General features: G+C 46.6%; 1 protein-coding gene across 2 annotated transcripts in view; it reads left to right on the forward strand.

Moving 5' to 3' along the window:
* COBL (cordon-bleu WH2 repeat protein) overlaps positions 1-21,092 on the forward strand; it is a gene marked incomplete at both ends in the record, with an annotated part of 262,009 nt that overhangs the window by 89,408 nt on the left and 151,509 nt on the right. The window contains 4 exons of one of the 2 annotated variants that reach the window (XM_079710932.1): positions 7,018-7,228; positions 9,049-9,277; positions 16,217-16,314; positions 20,727-20,801. In XM_079710932.1, coding sequence (XP_079567058.1) covers positions 7,018-7,228; positions 9,049-9,277; positions 16,217-16,314; positions 20,727-20,801 — 613 coding nt within the window. The remainder of the gene's footprint in view (positions 1-7,017; positions 7,229-9,048; positions 9,278-16,216; positions 16,315-20,726; positions 20,802-21,092) is intronic. The other variant, XM_079710933.1, reaches the window with a different exon arrangement.

The raw sequence follows: 21,092 nt of genomic DNA on the forward strand, positions 1-21,092 counted from the left end.
CCATATTATCATAGGTTTACAAACTACTTTAATAGACGAGTGTAATTTTATTAGTGGCTGTATTACAGTTGACCCACCATTCTTATATTTTTGGCCCAATTTCTAGTTACATTTATAAAAAAACACTTTAGTGAAGTGTGATTAACGTATAAAAACTGTCCATATTTCATGTGTACAACTTGAGTTTGTGGCTAAGTATACACCTGTGAAACCATGACTTCTTTGTCTAGTTATGCATCTTTTAAGAAAATGGACTCATGGGTCATGTCTTAAATAATACACAGGTCCGATCTTACAAGTGCATGAGGAGAGATAGAATGCCCACTTGTAAATGAAAAATATTATTTTGAAAAATGTTTTCAAACTGAACACATTCTTCCAATTTTATCTTTAGTTTTCTTTTTCTTTCAAAGTAGAAATGATCACTGTGCCATTTTGCAATGCGGCTGTGAGAACAGGTTCCGCTGTAGAGATTAAGTATGAAAATACTCTTCTCTTTTCTAAGTAGTAAATACTCATCCCTTCCCCAAGGGTTTCCTGCAGCAGCCTGTGGGCTTCCTTAGCAGCCTGTAACCTGCTGACGCTGCAGCTTCTTGCTTTGGGAATTGGTTTTATGTGTCCTACTCTTTAATTATACAAGAGTGGGCCGAAGTCACATTCCTGACCCTTGCTGAAACCAGATCTACTAATCCTTTATCAGTGTGGTTTCTCTCTTCCATTTTATCAGAGAACATGTCCACCTTTTCGCAGGATAAGCAAGTCGTTTATAATTTACAGTCAGCACCTTAACTACCTTTCCAAACATGAAAGATTCTCACAAGGAAAACACATCAGTACTTGGAGTCTGATGATTCCATTCTGCATGTGACAGTGATTTTTCTGTCTCTCTTTTTTAAAAGTTTCCTTTGGATTCAGAAACATAAGTAAAAGTCTCAGTATGTTCTTAGATGAGACATGGGAACGGGTGTTCTGGAACTTTCTTAAGGAAGATGCTCTGGTGCCCTTTTAGGAAGGGTGCTACCAGCACGGCTCAGGGCCACTGCAAGGAGACCGCTGGTCCCATCACTCTAACTGGGGGACAAGTAAAGAGAAGGTCTTTGAAGAGAAAATGCCCTTTGCCAAAAGGGAGCTTCATAAATGGCGTCAAGCAATCGAGATTTGGGTCCGTGTCATTCTGATGTGGTAAATTAACTCATGTCCAGTTGGCATGCAAGCCCAAGGGGCCCAGGGCAGGAGAAGGCAAGCATTTCCTTCACAGGATAGAGGAAATCTCTCTCAATGTTCAGTCCTGCAATTCTGCCTCTGTGGGCTGTCAGACCCCATTATGATAGCCAGGTTTACAGCCGTGCATGGATTTGCAGGTTCCCGGCCTTGTAAAACAGCACAGACTCCCATGGCACAGGTATCGTCCTCCGAATCCCTTCTGGAGAGAGTTCACCTGTTCTGAGATGAAGGGGAGGGGAGGGGTGAGCGAGCCCAACCTGGACTGTCCTCCGTCACCTGCCCGTCAAGGTGCTGGCCACGCTCCCCACAGAGGAAGCAGGTGTGTGGTTGGCTCGCAGCTTCAGCAAGGCCCTGTGGCCTGAACCCTGCTCCCTGTGAGCTCGTGGCTCCAGGGCCTGAAGGCAGCTGGCTCTTCTCCAGCACCAGTGTGTGACGGGGGTGAAGCTGGAAAGGGCAGTTTTGATGCCGGCGATGCCGCCAGAAGAGGACCTTTCTCCAGATAATAGGCTTGGTTTAACTTGATTTACAGTTTCACTTAAAGGATACTGTTTTTTAAAAGACTTTATTCTTCAGGGCAGTTTTAAGTTCACAGCAAAATTGAGAGGAAAGCTGCAATATTTCCCATATACCCCCTGCCCCTATATACACCCAACCTGCCCCGTTATCCACATCCCCCGCCACAGTGGTACCTCTGTTCTAATTGATGAACCTCCACTGACACGTCATCGTCACCCAAAGCCCATGGCTTACCTCAGGGTTCAGTCTCGGTGTTGTACGTCCTCTGGGTCTGGACATATGTATGATGACGTGTATCCACCATTATAGTATCATGAAGAGTATTCTCACTGCCTTAAAAATCCCTTATTTGTCATCGACAGCCTCCAGTTACTAAGTTTCTTTATGAGAATCTTTCCTGTGAGGAAATAGCCTGGTTAAGGGGCAGACCGTAGATTATCAGCTCCTTGCTTATCCTGTGAAAAGGTGCTGTTATGGTTTTGGATTTGGTGCTAAAGCCATTGTCCCAAGAGGCAGTCTCCTTTTGTGGGATCCTGATAGGCTAAAAAAATGAAAATGGTCATTTATTCATTGAGCAAAATACATATTGAACACTTAGCTTTCATGAGACACTGGGAGGAGGACATCCCAGCAAATAGAAGGAAATAAATAGCATTTGCAAAAGGACCAGTTTGTGCAAGAAGGCAGAAGTGTAGTGCTGCTGGAACCCGGATTGAGAAGGCGAGATGCGCGGCCTGGACACGAGGGCTCGCCGGGTCCCAGCGTGTATCCTGGAAGCTATCCTACGGCTCCACTTGCAGCTAACAAGCCACAACAAGCTAACAAGCTAACAAGACTGCACGTGCCACTGGGGATGCAAGGTTCCACCCCAGCGCTAGGCAAGTCAGGAGAAAGCTGGTGCATCTGAACGTTCATTTAACTTACACATAGCAAACAATAGTTCTACATTAAAGGTAGCATGCAAATTTCACGTGCGTTTTAAAAATAAGCACTGACAGGGAACTTTAAAGATATCCGGGCCGTGTCCCAGGTCCCCCAGGGGGCTGGTTGACTTACCTGCCAAGTGAGAAGCACATAGAAAAACCTGCTCCCGTAGGACCTGGACACAGGAGGCTCTAGATTCTCAAGTCAGATGACCTCCAAGATAGAGGTCAAAGATGCTGAGGTTGGAGTTAAGAAAAACACGTTTCTGTGGTCAGAACCTAACCAGAAGGCACCGCTTTTTGGATGGCCCGTCCACACCTGTCCAGATAACCGCTCACGACATCCCATGCAGCCAGGAAAACTGTCAAGCTCCAGCCTCTGAAATCCCTCTCTCCAGGTCAAGGTGTTCCAACAGACGGGGCAGCCTGAACACAGACATTTACTCCCCACAATCTGGAGGCTGGAAGCCCAAGGTCAAGGTGACGGCAGATGATTTCACGGTCACAGGCGGCCACTGTCCTGCTCTGTGCTCACACGACCTCCTCTTGGTGGGGTTGCAGGGAGAGCGAGCTCTCGGTGTCCCTTTTGAGGACACAAACCAAGATCAGATTAGCGCCCACCCTTACAACCTCATTTAACCCTAATTGCGTCCTTAGAGGCCCCATGTCCAGATACAGTCACCCTGGGAGTTGGGGGATCAATGTGAAGGTGGGGGAAGGTGATTTTGTCCATCGCGTCATTCATACGGGGGACCCCTGAGACCAGAGGGCGTGCTGGGGTCTTTAGCAATGATGGTGTAGTCAGTTTCTTTAATTCACCTGAGTCTTTCTTGACACTCTGAGAGTGTCTGATTGCCTAGTGTTCTTCTTTGTAAGACTGCAGAAACTTTATGGGGCAATCCCCTGAGGGTACGGCTTTAAACGAGTATATCTTGCTACTTTCTGAGAGCCGGATGGAGTCCAGCCACATCCAGGCAGAGATGCTCTGCCCTGAGCCAAGGAAAACGTCTCACCACATACAACCGCAAACAGCAAAGACAGGATCCAATTCACTCATTTATTCAGCAAACCCTTCTCACTCACCATGTGCCTGGCGCTGTGCTCAGTGACTTAGGGGTGACTTAAGACTCACTGGTGGATGGACGATCCTTTTGCCCTCACCGAGGAGGAAACCGGGGCAGAGAGGCAGGTCTGAGCAGTGGTGAGGGTGGTCCTAGGATGCCTCTGGAGTCCCTTCATTAAGCCAGCTTCGGGGGGGGAAAGATGCCTGACCCCTCATCAAAGGGCCAGCGGATCAGAGGCGGTGCTGGTCCTCCTGGGGGCAGGTGGGAGCCACGAAAGGGAGTCCGGCTCAGGAGGCCATGAGAGTGTGCAGGACTCCTTCAGTCTCCGGAAAGTCCTCTCCTGTGGCCCAGTGGCCCGGGACCTGCTGAGGCCCTGTGGAGGGCACGTAGGGATGCCTGGCTAGAAGTTCTCATCCTCTGCTGGCTGAGGTCCGGTGAATCCAAACCCCTGCGGACCAGACAGCAGCTCGGTTCCTCCGTGACTGCCATCGGATGCTGCCACTGTGCTGTGGTTTCCTCTTCCTTCTGGGTGACTTTTTCCAGTAGCATCCAAGACAGAACTGGCTGGCTGTTTTGGAGTTTGGTGACTTAAAATGCCAGCCAATAGCCACTTCCACGGTGCGATGAAAGTGGCAGAAAAGCCGGCCAACTCTCACCCCATTTTCTGAGGACACCGTCCAGAAAAGCTTGTGCTGGAAAGTAGTTCCCCCAGATCATGCTTTAAATGGGCCTGGGGAGGAATCACTCGAGTGGGAGGCCCTGCAGGAAACGCGAGATGAGCTCATGCTTCTGGACCCAGGTCCTCACATTTGGCCTTGTGCTGTGTATCCAGCTTCTTAAATGCGGCCCAGGTCAGTCTGCATTAGGATATAGTGTCTGTCACTCTCTGAAGCCACAGAGAGAGGCCTGCAGAACAGACAGCTCTCAAAGCCTGAGTTCTCCTCATGTCCTAAACCTCCTTGCTTTCCTGCAGAAACCCTCTGTCCTGGCTTGGGTTCCAGCCCCGGGAAGAGATGCTGTCCCCCTGGCAGAAGTGGTAATGGCCTCTGTGCCCTTTGAACAATTTAAGCACATACCAGGATGGGTATGGTGTTGAGTTTTATTATCATGGTCTTACAGTGGTTTGGTTTTGTTTGTGCTTCCCGCTTCCCCAAATAGTAAATTTGAGGAAATAGGCCTCCAGCATCATCGAATTTTCTGCTTGGGAATTCCTTCCCTTCCCCTACCCGCACCAAACATTTTGTTAAGAAACGCTTCCACCCTCAAGTGTTGAAAAACGTCACTGCAGCTTCATCATAAAGAGCTTTCGCTGGGCAGAGCAGAAGGGTGAGTTCAGCAGGGTGGGTACCGATCGGCCAGTCGTGGAGGAGATCCACTCGATCCACGGGGCAGAGGTCTGGGCGCCCGATTCTTTATCCGGACGGGAACCAAATACGACCTCACTCCTCGGCTGGTCCACGCGAGAATAAGTCCCAGCTTCTGTTAATGGCAAGGAGACTTTATTCTCTGTGACGCAGGAAACCCCCTCCAGCCCCAGAGCTGGTCTGCTCCCTTGCAGAAGGTCAAATTTGATGTTGCAAACATGTTACCAGTGATTGAATTAGAAGAACAGAAGGTTACATCAGTAGCTTTGGTGTTCCTCGTGGTTTACATTCTAAGATTAATTCAAATCTCTGTTGGAGAATTCATCCTTTTTGGTTTACTTGGTGGCAGTAGACTGTGGGTGGAGATAAGAGAGGGGAAGTGACAGTCAACATCTTAGGGGACCAGGGTCCCCACCCCAGTTCCACCCCCTCATGGGAACTGGCGGATAGCGGTCCCCACCCCCCAGGCTTGGTGAGGGTAAGTGGGAACAGTGTGACCTGCACAGAGTGGCTCTGGGCCATGGAGGAAACACAGTACGTGGTAACAAGTAATAGGTCGTTATTTTAGCATCGTTAGAAGTCTGTTTTCTGTGCTGAGGCTTTTCCATGGAGTTTCGTGTCTTGGAGTCTTTGGGGATGCTGCTGCCTGTTCTGATGCATTATGCTTGTCGTTGAGAGAAAGATGATTTTTCTCCCGGAGCCGAGGGAATGAGAGCTGACAGAGTCATTAGCCAGCACGCCCACCAGCATGGCCCATGTGAGGGTTAGCGCTGCCCTGTCCCCACCACGTGCCCTTTCAGATTCCCCGGGAGCCAGGGGGGTGATGAGCCTCCTAAACGTCCCAGGTGATTTCAGGGTCCCCTGGTTAAGACATAGGCTGTTACCTAATTACTTCCTGGATATCACGTGGGAGGAAGTATTGTCATGGAGATGGCTGGGAAGTGTTCTGTATCCATGAGAATATCATTGATATTTTTAACAAGTGAATGGGAAATAGGGTACTTTGCAGCTTTGCCTGTGGTTTCACAGTTCAGTGTCAGGGCCCCCGCAGCTCACAGCCCTCAAGGTGAGTGATGACCGAATGGTGGGCAGAAGCTGGCACCTGTGCCTTTACAGGTGCACCATGAGTCCCAGGTCTACACACCCCCGAGCGCCAGACACCTGGAAAGCATCACTATGACCTGAAATTATTGCCGTGCCAGTCCCTGATTAAGAAATAGATCACAGGAAAGGACCTACGCTTTTGTGAGGTGTTTATGCTCCACTGCTCAGGAAATGTGTAGGAAAAGAGAAGTCAGCTTGCAATATACAAACATTCTGCCAGGTGAATATAAATGATGGAAATGAGGTTATTTTATTCTTTGGGACAATCTGAATTGTTATTTGGCTCCCTTAGTAAATAATGATCTGTGATGAGAGACATTATAAAAATTATTAAAGATTTTTAAATTTAGAAATTATAAAAATTCAAATAAGGTAATTTTCTTCATTTTTTGTCTTTAAAAAGCATACTTTTGAGCTAAAAAGAAAGCTATTGTCTTCTTCAACTTAAAATTTCAGTGTTTAAGACACACTATATTTGTGAATAACTGAAAATTTAATGCCTTATGCCCATATGTTAATATCATTTGTGCTGACCTTATAGGATTCAGGTCAACATATCCATGGGTTTAACTAGAAATGTAACTATTTTCCCAGCTATTCTGATTTTGATGGTGCTTTCAGTAGTGTTGTTTATTAGTATTGAAAGTGTTAAGATATCACTGTGCAGTCATGCTTGAGGAATTAACGAGAAGCTGTTTTCTTCCTTCGTTCTGAGGGCCAATTTGCTTATTCACCCACTGGTTCATTTGTCTTAACCCACTCAGCTAGCAGAAGGGAGAGTGCAAACATTCCCCATGACCGTGATTTGTTTCTCTCTTTCAGCCACGCGATGATGGACCTACTGGTTGAACTTTGCCTTCAGAACCACCTGAATCCGTCCAACCATGCCTTGGAGATCCGGTCTTCAGAAACTCAACAGCCTTTGAATTTTAAGCCAAATACTTTGGTTGGGACCCTGAATGCGCATACCGTATTTCTGAAAGAAAAAGTTCCTGAAGCGAAGGTTAAGGCTGGCCCCGCTAAGCTGCCTGAGGTCAGTAGCACGAGGGACCCTTTGTCATATAAGGCCATATACAGTTCCCTGTGACCCAGGGTGCTGGAGGTGCTGAGGAGGGGCCTGTGGAGCCTCTGCTGTATAAGTAACACACGCTGTGGTTGAGGTTTCCACTTGCGTGGTGGGCTAAGTTAGACCCTAAACTGAGTTTCCTTTAGGAGACCGAAGTTCACGCATTGAATAATGTTTGTTGTGTAGCATTGCTCCTTTAGATACCAAAGAAGAGGAACCAGTCTAGAGCAGAACTACCCACCAGAACTTTCTGCAGAGATGGAAATGGTCTATAATCCTGCCCTCGGCAAGGTGACAGCCACTGATTACATGTAGCTGCTGAGCATGTGAAATGCAGCTAGTGTGATCGAAAAACAATTTTTCATTTCTTAATTGGCATTGAAATAATCACAGGTAGCCAATGTCTACCCTCTTGGACTAGTCCTAACGGTTCTAGCTGAGTTCTGGAGGCCTTCCTGTCCACGGCAGAGGTTGGAATCTGTAGATGATGTGAACATCTTCCTAGAGAGAGGAAACAGAAAGGGGTTCCCTTTTGAAATACTAATGTCAGAAAGACTCGTTGCAATTTGGATAATATTCTATGCATAGATTCCAGGCTTTTGAGTATTGATTAAAGGTAACTCCAGCTGCTTATTGTACTTTGTAATAAGGCTTTGTTGTGGATCTTTCCTCTCCAGTTGAAAGCAATGCTATTTCATTCTTTTAGATTATTGTAATACCTACTAAGTTTCCCTATTTTTAAACATGGTAATTTGGCCAACGGGTCATGTCCTCTAGGTTTGGGTGGTTGATAACTTTTAATTGGTGCTGTCTATACTTTGAGTTTTTCCTAATTCTTCAATTAAAATCACTGTTTAAGGAAATAAACCCTTTTCATATTCTGTGGCTTTTCTTGCCGTCTTGAACCCCAGCTGCAAGTCCCAAGGGCAGGTGAGCCCAAGTTTATATATGACTCCAGTTTAAGAAGCATTTTTCCTCCTAAAATTCATCAAACCCTGGCACTCAGACTGGAAAGGGGCGAGATAAATCTCAGTCCGTTTTTTTTATTCAATACACATTTACTGTGTCCACTCCCCAGGATCTTAGAGCAATGTGGGTGATCAGTAAAGACCAAACAGAAGTTGACTGCAGGAAACTTCAGCCTATTACATTTTTGATGGGTTACTTTATCTGTAGACATGTATAATCAGCTTTAGTCAAATTGATTGTTTTTTTTCTGATTATGATGTCTATTATTATATGCCTATTATATTTGTATGTCTAGTGTATGTTATATTTTTCTAGCTTAAAATACATATGTGTGTAGTGTATATATGTCGATATTCATATAAATATATACTAGATATTAACATATTTATGTGGGTATTTTGGCTTCTTAAACAAAAATTTGATGTCTTGTTTTCTGAGGGTTTTTTTTTTTTCCTTTAAATTGGATTGCTCACAAGAGTTCCAAACCACTTCCCTTTAAAAAATGTATTAGTGCCTTGTGTTCAGGTCTGCTTAGAATCCCTGAAAGACAGTGTGTATATTAGATTCCAAATTGAGACCCCCCCACTGCTGTCCATTTCCCCACGTTGGTAGCAGTTTGTTCACTAGCAAAAGAGATTGGAAGGTAAATTTATTTTTCCAGGCATTTGCTATTCCTATTCAGTGTACCCTTTCCCCCACGACCCACTGAATTTTGGAAGAAAGACCCGGTCCACACAAAATCGTGCCCCGCTCCATTCTGTTATAAACACAGCTGTGGGAAGGTGCGCTCACGGAATTCCGCCTGCCGTGTTTTCCAGAAGACGGTGCGCCTGGTGGTGAACTACCTGCGCACGCAGAAGGCGGTGGTGCGCGTGAGCCCCGAGGTTCCCCTGCAGAGCATCCTCCCCGTCATCTGCGCCAAGTGCGACGTCAGCCCGGAGCACGTGGTGCTCCTCAGGGACAATGTGGCCGGCGAGGAGCTGGAGCTCTCCAAGTCCCTGAACGAGCTGGGGATAAAGGAGCTCTACGCCTGGGACAACAAGAGAGGTGAGGCCACCCGGGGTCTCGGACGCGGCGCCGCGGGCTCTCCGCGCATGCGTCGTAGCGCAGAGCGATGGGGACGGGCGTTTGCAGGCGTCTCCAATTTTGTCCAAAGCAGAACGGGAGTGGGCGGGAAATACAATACGTGGATTGTAGTTATACCTCTTCCGCCGAGTCGTGAGCATGCTCGTTACCCCCTGTCTGCTGTGAGCTTCCATGAGACACGTAAAAAGGGGAAAGGTGAGAATACTGGGGCTTCTAGCTCTAAAAGAACTTCTCAGAAGCCACGTGTGAACCGTATTCTCCTGGATTTCCTTCTCAGTTGCCATTAAATACTCCCAAGTCTCAAACGTTGCTCCTAATCGAAACCAGTGGCAAAATGCAGTTAGCTCTTCCCTAAACCTGCCCGAATGCAGTTCAGCCCCTGAGACAACACATGAGGCTTCCTCTCCATCCTTCTCCTCCCGTGAAGGTGGTACCAGCCTGAGATCCCAGTTAGTAAGAGGCTCTGGCTTGAGTGACACCTTGAGGCCAATGTTGGTACAAAGACTGTTGTGTAAGCAGATTTCCCTGATTGACACAGGGGCTGACTGTATTTGAACAACCGTGAGACCAAAAAAAAAAAAAAAAAATATATATATATATATATATATATATATATATATATATATATAGTTTATATTCCTTGACTTTAGAATTATTAAAATGGACTTCACAAGAGTGTCTATTTTAATGAGCTCACTTGATATCCGTTGGCTTTTATTTAACAAATATTGACCAAGTTGGGCTTTTAAAATACACACGTATTCAAGTGTTCGTGTTTTTCTACAGTTTTAAAAAATTTTTCCCAATTAAATAAATCTATATTTCCTTATTACCAAACTGTAATGGTCATAGTGGAACCTCCCCTTCCCCCAGATCTCCTCCTGAAGGTTCTGGACCCTGGGTCTCATTTGACATTCAAGAAAGGGTTTTAGCTCAATCATGTATAAGAACATAGACTATTTATTCCTTCCAAAAAAAGTGTACTGGCATTTGAGAGTAATGCATCTTGTGTTTTATCCAGTATGTTTTTAAAACACAGAGAAGATGATTCTCAGCACCTGCTGCATGGGCCTGGATGTTGCCGGTGTGTCTGTCTCGTTATATCAGCCCTATTTAAATTTGGTTTCTGGGAATCTTTGGAAACAGAGCTTTCATTTGGCAAGACAGAAAAAGAGAGGGAAAGACAGGACAAGAAAAATTGGCCCACATTTAAGCCTGTGAAAGGAAAAGCCTTCTGCAAACAAGTATTTCTGTTATGTGCTAATCACTCGGAAAATCCTGAAAGGTAGCTGTAGAATCTAATACCTGGGAAAAGCCTATGAAACCAGGCTCTGCATTAAGGAGTGGGCCCCGCAAGCCCGTGTGTGGTCTTCTGGGCACACGGGTGAGGCGGAGAGAGCAGAAACTGCCCGAAGTCTGGAGCTCCCTCTTCTGATCCGCGCGCAGGGCAGGACACGCTGTTACATGCGGAGAAATAGCTGTCCCCCAGCCCCTGAGTCCTCCTCTGCACTGCCTCGGGCACCCTCCTGGGGACCCTCACCCTGGGACCCCGGCAGCCTCCCCAGACAAATAAAGGAGCATCACCTGCCACGGCGAGGATGTGCCCTGCCTGTGGCCAACACCCTTTCCGTCTGGACCGTAATGTGCCACGTGGGCTGTGGACCATTTGATTATCATCCTTGCCAAATGCCTCCATCCCCTCCTACTGACAGTCAGACATTTGAGTAGAGAAGAGACCATTTCTGTCCGTGAGAAGCTCTCTTCTTTGCCCCTCTGGGGTTGCGCCCCCTCCCAGCTGGCAGCTGCTTGGGGAAGGCTAAAGGCCAGGGGCAGGAGATGTGTTGTAGGCAGAGGCCCGCCCTGTTCTGGAATTCCTGGCGGCAGCCGCTTGAGAAAGCAGAAGGCTTTGCTGCCACCTGCTTCCAGGATGGAGCTTAGCAGCCAGACAGCTGCGGGATTCTAGGGGATCCAGGCCAGGGACGCAGGCCTGCTTTGCACTTGGCCTTCTCCTGCGGGGCACAGCAGCCTCAGCCCAGGCTGACACAGGGGCCAAGGCCTCGTCAGGTGCTGCCGTGGGTCAGGAAGCCTGTCTTCACTCTCTGTTGCCTGCCTTTTCCAGTTCTTCTGACCAAAACACAGTCGGAGCCTTCCCTGAGCTGCCGAGGTACAGTGAGCGCAGCGCTGCCCCGCCAGCTGCACTTGCATGGCTCTGGGCTAGGATGATGCACGGGGCGACCCGAGGGGATGCAGGGCGCAGCTCTGGGGGCATCTGGCCAGGCTGAACTGAGGTTGTGGCTTGGTTTCTTCACTCCCTGGTTGACTAAGAGAAGAACGTCCCTTGGGCGAGGGTTTGTTGTGTGGTTCTGACTGGAGCAGTGAGGGAGCTGTTTGTAGAAAACGGCCCTTTATGAACACAGAACTTCAGGGCAGAGCAGAAGTGGTCCATGCAGGAGAGGCCCCGTGCCCTTTTCACCTGTGCCTACCTGCCCTCAGGGTCCATCCTGCCTGCTGCAGAACCTGGGGCAGTGTGGATTGAGAAATCTGACCCTTTCTGTCATAGACAAGTAGGTAAATGACTGGTCCAAATTTTGCATTCATTTCTTATAAATTATATATATATATGTATGTATTATGTATAATGCATAATACATACATACGCATGCACATATGTACATAGGCGTGTATGCACACACATATGTATTGGGACTTATATAAATCTTTTGGACTACACACACACACACATAACACACACACACACTCCAAGAGGGTCATTAAAATCCCAATGAGTGTTTGGATTTTATAGAAATTTCTGTCCATGTTTGGTAAAGTGTTTAACATTAGACTTTGTTTCTAGAAAGAAAAATAATGCAGAAAGCCTGGGCTTTGTTCTGGAGCCACAGTCCAGGTGTCGTGTCTGACAGTGGTCTCCCTTCATATTCCTCACCTGTTACCTCCTCCGTCATACAGGGCAGATGGATGCTACAAAGAGAGGGACTCTCTTTTAAGAAGCACCATAGACACTTCTCCAAAGAAGACATACAGATGGCCAACAGGCACATGAAAAGATGCTCAGTATCACTAATTAGTAGAGAAATGCCAATCAGAACTATGATGAGGCATCACCTGACACCAGTCAGAATGGTCATCATTAAAAAGTCTGCAAGTAACAACAAATGCTGGAGAGGATGTGGAGAAAAAGGAACCCTCTTACGCTATCGGTGGGATTGGTGCAGCCACTATGGAGAACAGTATGGGGGGGGTCCCTTAAAAAGCTATAAATAGAATTACCGTATGATACAGCAATCCCACTCCTAGGCATAAATCTGGAGAAAACTCTAATTTGAGAAGATACATGCACCCCTATGTTCACAGCAGCACTATTTGCAACAGCCAAGACACAGGAGCAACCTAAGTGTCCATTGACAGACGAATGGGTAAAGATGAGGTACATATATACAAAGGAATATTACTCAGCCATAAAAAGGAATGAAATAATGCCATTTGTAGCAACATGGATGGACCTAGAGATTATCATACTAAGTGAAGTAAGTCAAAGACAAATACCATGTGATATATCACTTATATGTGGAATCTAAAAACAAAAAAATGATACAGATGAACTTATTTACAGAACAGAAACAGACTCACAGACATAGAAAACAAACTCAAGGTTACCAAAGGGGATAAATTAGGAGTTTGGGACTAACAGATACACATACTACTATATATAAAATAGATGACCTGCTGTATAGCACAGGGAACTATACTCAAAATCTTGTAATAACCTATAATGGAAAAGAACCTGAAAAAGGATATCTCACTCTATCTATATATCTGTATCTATCAATCTAGCTAGCTAACTGAAACTAACACAGCGTTTTAAATCAGCTATGCTTCAATTAAAAACAGAAGCACCATGAATAGACAGTTGGTTTGAGCAGAAAACTCATATATACGAAGGCTTGATCAGTTCTGAGTGATCTGATTTGGGGATGTTGTAAGGCTGAGGGCAGCGGGGAAGGTGAATCAGAGCTATTTTGACTGTTCTTTTACGACCCCCATGATGGGGGTGGTCACTTATAAATGTGCACATTTCCCTGCGATGCAGACCCAGTTTCCCCTCTTGAACTTACAAGCTTGGTGACCCTGATCCGGCCCCCGACGGCTTGCTCCATTTCTGCATCCGGAAAAGTGGATGTTTTCAGTGAGCCAGTCCTCCAGGGCCCCTGCAGCATCCTGCATCCGTCCACACCCTTCAGCTCATCCGTATCACCTTCCAAATCACTTTGAAACTTCCAGACAGATGAGACACAACCTCCCCTGCGTTTTTATTCATATCTAAGTCTTAGTAAACGAGAGTAAATTGAAACAAAATAAACTCCACACTCAAATTGCCATCCACTTAGAGCCACGGCGTCTAGGCCTTAACTGGCGTGTTTTCTCCAGGCCTGGCTGCGAACCAGGAGGGGCACCTTGGGGGTCTTGGCTGCTGGGAACACTGTCAGGAAAACCAAGTGCTCTTGCTCCGCCCTGCAGCCCATCCTTCCGCAGTGCCTGCCAGTCGCAAACCTCACAGGAGGCCCCATCAGTCCAGAATCTCCGAGCCTCACCTTTGAGATTAGACCGCCTGGTTGGGGCCCAGCTCAGAGCCGGGCAGCTGTGGGCTGTGGCCTCTTGGTCCCCTTGGGGCAGCTCTGTGCCCCGAGCCCGAGCCTCAGTCCTGGGGCTGGTGACCAGCCACTCCCCCTGTCCAGGAAGAGAAATGAGAGGCTGAATTTCTGATCCAGTCTCACCGTTGTGTGGCTGGCACAACAGCCCGTGTGCCAGTGATGTGTTCTCTCTCCCTCATCTCTCAGGCACTGTCATATCCTGCACTTTCTACATCTGTGTCACATAGCAGTCAATTCTAGAAACATCAGAGGTACAAACATACATGTTGGTGCATACTGTTGTCCACATATAGCTTTACTCTGCAGTACAGGATATTTTGCTACAGGCTCTGGGCCTAACAGAGGGTTTTGGCGCAATTAACTGTGAACCCTACGTTCACGTGTGTTTCCGGGGGGATGCATGCCTCACCACTGAAGCCGGTCCCCTCGCTGGTTTGGATGTCATGTGATGTGGGGACCGCTGACTGGCCCAGCTGGAGCCACCTGCATGAAGCTGAGAGGCCTGGTTCCTGGGACTAAAACCGGAGCCTTTGCCACTAACAGAATGCAGGGATTCAGGGGCTTGGTTTTTGCTTCATTGGGAGGACAGTATTATGTTAATGCATGTCACAAAGGCTCCGACCTCCACATCTGCCTTCTCGAGTTGGAATATGAAATTCTTGGTTAGCAGCTCACCGATATTTACCTGGTTTGGGTTGGTATCTTGGTGGCAGAGTTTGTAAAATCCAGTCCACAGTTTTCCACCAGTGGTTTGGCGGTCCAGCAGTCGGCAGCGGTGTGGGGAAATTAATTTTTCAGTCCCTCAGCAGCACCTAAACATCTTTTCCTCTGGCCGTATCCGTGTGCCTTGGAAGAGAAGAATGGGATGAGTGGATGACAAAGGCCTGGAGTGGCCCTCGGAGTGTCATCGATCAATGAATAATGGTCACAATGGTTGTGGTGGCACTGAGGGTGCCAGGCTTGGTCATCTGAGTCATCCTCAATCTGCAGATGGGGAAACTGAGGCCCAAGACGCCCACACGACGGCGTCCTTAAGCTCTACTCTGTTGGCTGTCAAGTGTGGTCCCCACAGCTTAAGCATCCCAGGGTGGGGGGCTGCTTGTTGAGCGGGGAGTGCTTGGCCCCATCCCCAGAGTCTCCCGTATGAGCATCTGTCGTGGCCCAAGGTCCCAGGGATGCTGCTGCTGCCAGTTCTGCCTTGCCCTGGAGACCGTGGCCCTTGGCTGTGTCGTCACCAGCCTGACTGGCCTGGGCTTTGGTGCCCCATCTGGAACTCCAGAGCATCCATTCTAGCTCGAAAATCCCACTGAAAAAAAACTCCAGGAAATGGAGAAGATTGAGGATTTAGAAGTCAAGAATTAAAAAAAAACAATAGAAGAAAAAACAGGTCCCCTAGAGAATGTAATGAAAAAGGAAAACATCCTGTTTGAGGTAGAGGAAGAAAAATCTGGGGACATGGGTCATGGAGCAGCTGACGTGGTTATTTCAGATGTCCCCTGGGTAAACCATCGCTGTTACTCCACGTTCTGGAAATGAGTGGGCTCCTCAAGCCGGGAAGCTGTTGATGTAGTTTATTTAGTTTGCATTTTTACCGCCACCCTCATAATTCTTAAAGCAGATGTTTAGCACAGATGTCGCAGTCCTGAGAGCTGTGCTGTCCGGTCTGATGGTCACAAACCAGGCATGGCCGTCAGGCACGAGGCATGTGGCCAGTGCAAGCTGAGATGTGCCGTGATGTGCACACTGCATTTTGAAGGCTTAGTAGCAAAACGAATGTAAAACACCTCATTAATAAGTTTATATGGATTATGGGATGGAATACTAATATTTTAGATCTATTGGGTTAAATAAAACATTATTAAAATTAATTTCACCTGGTTCTTTTTGGTGCAGCTGTTGGAAAATGCAAGATTAGGTATATAGTCCCTTTATTTTTTGTTGCACAATACTGCCCTAGAACTTCTGGATTTATTCGGGGGTTTTTTGTTTTGTTTTGCTTTGTTTTTACAATACTAAAGATTATAAGAACCTTTAGAGATTTCATAAACCCAGCTGGAGGCTTTGGGAGGCTCAGAACGCTTTGAGAGAAATAGTTGATGGTTTTGATCTCTTGTAAGAGCTAAAGTTTAAGACTAGAGTAAAAAAAAATCATTTGTTGATATTTTTAAAGTGCTTAATCTAATGTTTCATATGCTGAAAAATAACTTAGTACTTTTTTTTTTTCCCCCAGAAACCTTTAGAAAATCATCACTTGGCAACAGTGAGACAGATAAAGAGAAGAAAAAAATTCTGGGATTTTTCAAAGTTAATAAAAGAAGCGATATTAAGGTAATTGATTCAGTATCAAATATCAATCAAATTGACATATGATTCTGCATTCTGTACAGATAGTTTCTTGAGACGTTTGTCCTCGGCCTCTCTTGGAATTTGTCTAAATACACGTAGGAGTCCTCACTCCTTCAGGGAGTAGGGTGCATGTCGTGTCAGTGTGCAAAAATGCCTCTCACATCCCACACTTGGTTCCTAAAACAGTGGTCTTGGGTGTTGATGTTTAATTCACCAGCAGAACACGAAGGCATGCACCCTCTCTGCTGGTACCTGCACAGTCCTGGAAGGAGGTTGAAGCTCAGTAAACAACCTCTGGATGGATGGATAAGTGAATGCATGGTACGGTTAAGTTTATATAAATACCCAATATCCCGACAAATGAACCAAATCTTCAGAATTTGTACAACCTGGTGCAGCCTCAAGGAGCTGCCCAGGGGCCGCTTTGTGGAGAAGAACGTCAGTTGTTGAGTGGGTCCATTTGCCAGTAAATTTTAGATGTTCCCTGCTTCTCCCCATATGATTTGCGAACATGCTGAATAAGTTAATTTTATTGATTTGGTTGGTCTTAGTTAATAAATCCTCAAACTGTAATTTGGGTACAGTGTTATAAAGTCATAGTACCGAGAATAAAAATGAACACATTTAAAATCATCTTTGAAATTCTCAAGCTATCCATGCCTTCTAACTACCAAGAAAGGAAAATGCTTGTGGTCCCTATTGTGTTGGTTTAAAAAGGTTTATTTTGCTGGGTCAAGTATTTTCTCTTAACTAGTAGATGGCACTAAAAAAGACAGAACCACTGTGGGGAACGTTAGTCTTTAATCCACCAGCTGGGTTTGGAAGCATCCGCCATCCACGGAGCGGTAGAAGAGGCGTGAGTAGGGTGGACGCATGTTGGTCCAGAGCCCTCTCTACCCATCACATGGCCCTTGCATCTGTTCACCAGCCTGCACGTGTCCTGACCTTCCGGAGCCCATGGGGTCAGAATTACCATCCACCCCATGTTCCTGATGAGGACACTGGGGCCCAAAGAAATAAACTTGCTCAGGGTCCTGGGGTTAGATCCTGGGTCAGCTTGTGGTTCGGAGGCGAGAGGTCAGTGAGCAGGCTGGGTGGAAGCTGGCAGCCCAGAGAGAAGTCACCACCTGAACTAGTGAGGGGTCCCTGTCCTCAGGAGTTTCTGCCAAACTCCAGTGCATTGCTCTTGACTGCCTGATGCTTTGACTGTGGATTCTTGATTCTCTGTCTTCTTACTGATTGTGTGTGTTTCCCCCTGCTTCCATGTGTCCTTTGAAACTCTCGGCTCCGTGTGTGTCTCTTCTGTACCCTCACCCCACCATCCTGTCCCCCTTGAAATTACAGATTCAGTTTCACATTTGAATTTCCCTTCACTCTATTAATGTTGGGTTTCTGGTTCCTGTCATCTTTTAAAAAATATTTTATTGAAGTATAGTTGATTTACAGTGTTGTATTAATTTCTGCTGTACAGCAAAGTGACTCAGTTATATATACATATATTCTGTTTCATATTCTTTTCCATTATGGTTTATCACAGGATATTGAATATAGTTCCCTGTGCTATATAGTAGGACCTTGTTATTTATCCATCCTATATAATATAGTTTGCATCTGCTAATCTCAAACTCCCACTACATCCCTCCCCCACCCCTTGGCAACCACAAGTCTGTTCTCTATGTCTGTAAGTCTGTTTCTGTTTCATAGATAGGTTGGTTTGTATCATACTTTAGATGCCACATATAAGCGATATCATATGATATTTGTCTTTGTCTGACTTACTTCACTTAGTATGACAATCTCTAGGTCCATCCATGTTGCTGCAAATGGCATGATTTCCTTCTTTTTTATGGCTGGGTAATATGGTTCCTGACATCTGAGGTCAGTTTGCTGGGACTGCAGGCACCGCGGGCCTCTTTGGTTCTCACAATTCTAATTCACAGAAAATCTACCCTTTCCTCACACCAAGATCTCAGGAGCCCTTCTTGTATCTTCCTGCTTTTGAGACATGAAACTGCCAGCGAAGTCAGTAGAAAATCTAGAAATGCCTTTGTTTTAAGCAGAATAAGAGCCGAATGCATGTGATGGTTTGGCAGCATTCTCCATGAGAGACTGAAACACCTGTGAAAATGCCACAGATGGCGAGGAAGCCTGGTCTGTGGGTCCCAGGGGCTCTCCCTCTGCCGTATCCCATCTTTCTTTGGTCTTAGACTGGCTAGAACTGTTTTTCCTTTCTCATACACCTCATCTTTCCCTCTCATTTATTTTATTTTATTTTGTGCTCAACTGCCCTTATACAGTTGTAACCTTACTGCAGTATTTGTTGTTTTGCGCATTAACCTTTTCCTTCCTTGTTTCTCTCTGTTTTTATTGTTTGAGATGCTGTGCTAAATGCACCCTCCTTTAATCTTCTGTAAACCCGGTGAGAGAGGCATTATCAACCCCATTTTACAGGTGAAGAAGCCCAGGCTGCACACTCTGAGCAAATCCCAGGGCTAGTGTTGCCAGAATTCGGACCAGCCTGTCTTTCCAGAGCCGTGGCTCTCACCGTCCACACTGTACACTGCCTGGCAAGCCTGGGTCTCAGGTTTTCTTCATTAATAGCAGGAGGGTTTGGAGTAAATTATTTTTTATTTTTAAAAATTTTATAAATTTATTTATTTGTTTTTGGCTGCGTTGGGTCTTTGTTGCCGCGTGCAGGCTTTCTCCAGTTGTGGTGAGCGGGGGCTACTCTTCATTGTGGTGCGCGGGCTTCTCACTGTGGTGGCTTCTCTTGTTGCGGAGCACGGGCTCTAGGTGCGCGGGCTTCAGTAGTTGTGACACGCAGACTCAGTAGTTGTGGCTCGTGGGCTTCGTTGCTCCGTGGCATGTGGGATCATCCCAGACCAGGGCTCGAACCCATGTCCCCTGCATTGGCAGGTGTATTCCTTCCTGGCAGGCCACCAGGGAAGTCCTGAGTAAATCATTTTTTAAATGATTTCTAAAATCCTATGATGCCAGATAGTCTACACATGTCTGAGAGCAAAATACTAAGAATGGAGACATTTAAGTTCAAGTGAGTCTTTATTATCTACTTAAAGGATAAAAACATGCATATGTGTGTGTAAAATCTCAATAGAGAATATGCTTAAAAAGATATCATTTTGGGGCTTCCCTGGTGGCGCAGTGGTTGAGAGCCCGCCTGCCGATGCAGGGGACATGGGTTCGTGCCCCGGTCCAGGAGGATCCCACATGCCGCGGAGCGGCTGGGCCCGTGAGCCATGGCTGCTGAGCCTGCGCGTCCGGAGCCTGTGCTCCGCAACGGGAGAGGCCACAGCAGTGAGAGGCCCACGTCCCGCAAAAAAAAAAAAAAAAAAAAAAGATATCATTTTGGCTGAAGTCAGTGAGGGAAAATATCTTTCCTTGTTTTAAAACTTTGGTATTTTAATGTTCTTTCAACGTGATAACTTTGTTTCATTTTGACATTATTTATTCTCCTAACCAAGTAGTTCTGAAAATACCTTAGAATCACCTTAAGATCTAGCATAACAATGGGGTTCTTGGGTCACATCCCCAAAGATCCTCATTTGGGAGGGCAGGGTGTGGCCCAGAGCTGTGTTTTCCAGGGCACCTGGTGGTCCTCTGTCTGGAGGTCACCACCCCATCAAGGGAAACCTTCTTTTTTTTTTTTTTTTTTTTTTTTGCAGTACGCGGGCCTCTCACTGTTGTGGCCTCTCCCGTTGCGGAGCACAGGCTCCGGACGCGCAGGCTCAGCGGCCATGGCTCACGGGCCCAGCCGGTCCGCGGCATGTGGTATCCTCCCGGACCGGGGCACAAACCCGCGTCCCCTGCATCAGCAGGCGGACTCTCGACCACTGCGCCACCAGGGAAGCCCAAGGGAAACCTTCTTTTAAACAATGAAGTGAGATGTCACTCTTGTTCACCTTTTATGGACACGGAGTGAGGTGTTTGGTGAGTTATTTTGATGTGTGTCCAATCAATCAGCAATGCAGCGGTGAACTGAATTTAAAACGTAGAAATCCTCAAAACCTACTGAATTCATTGGTTTTCGGAGCTAATTGATCAGCTCAGACCCACTGCTGTTTTCATATTGCATCTCTTCTAAGCAAAAGAGATGCTCTGGGGAAAAAGACAAAATGAAAACTCATACTCCATGAGTCATGAATTTCAAAATTGTGGTTGTCAGATCTGTGAGCACTGCTTAGGGGCTATTTGAGAACAGCTTTCAGGTTCCTAAGCTGAAAAATTGTGGCCGTGGATTACAGCTGTTTATGCAGATGCTGCTGCCCTGAGGGACGGCCAGGCTGGCCTGGTTTGCTTTAATAATTGCTAAGGGCAACTGTTCTGTGTGATACTGCTCTGACCTGGAGATGACGGGGGTCCTGCTTCTGTTCCAGGCAGAGCAACTCAGGCAGCCGGGGGTGGACAGCGATGAGGATGCCTCCAAGTCCACACTGGGAAGGGGCTCGAACGTGAGTACTAACACTGCAGGGGCTTCGTGCTAACCTCGTGGGGCTCCTGGCAGCTTTGCACCACCTTCCGGGAAATGAAATTATAGATTAGTTTAGTTGTTTTTTGTTTTGTGGGTTTTTAAAAACTAGATAGTTGCACAAAGCGTCATGTGGCTTCTTTTTTAGTTGCCTGTGGTACATTCAGAAGATGAGGGATATGTTACTTTCTGAATGTGTTAGTTTCCAGTTCTCCAGCCCCAGCCGGCGTGATCGGGAGGGCCCTTCATTAGAGTAACTGAGTTACACCGTCTG

The sequence above is a fragment of the Hyperoodon ampullatus genome, assembly GCF_949752795.1.
Source record: "Hyperoodon ampullatus genome assembly, chromosome: 9".
Taxonomy (NCBI): domain Eukaryota; kingdom Metazoa; phylum Chordata; class Mammalia; order Artiodactyla; family Ziphiidae; genus Hyperoodon; species Hyperoodon ampullatus.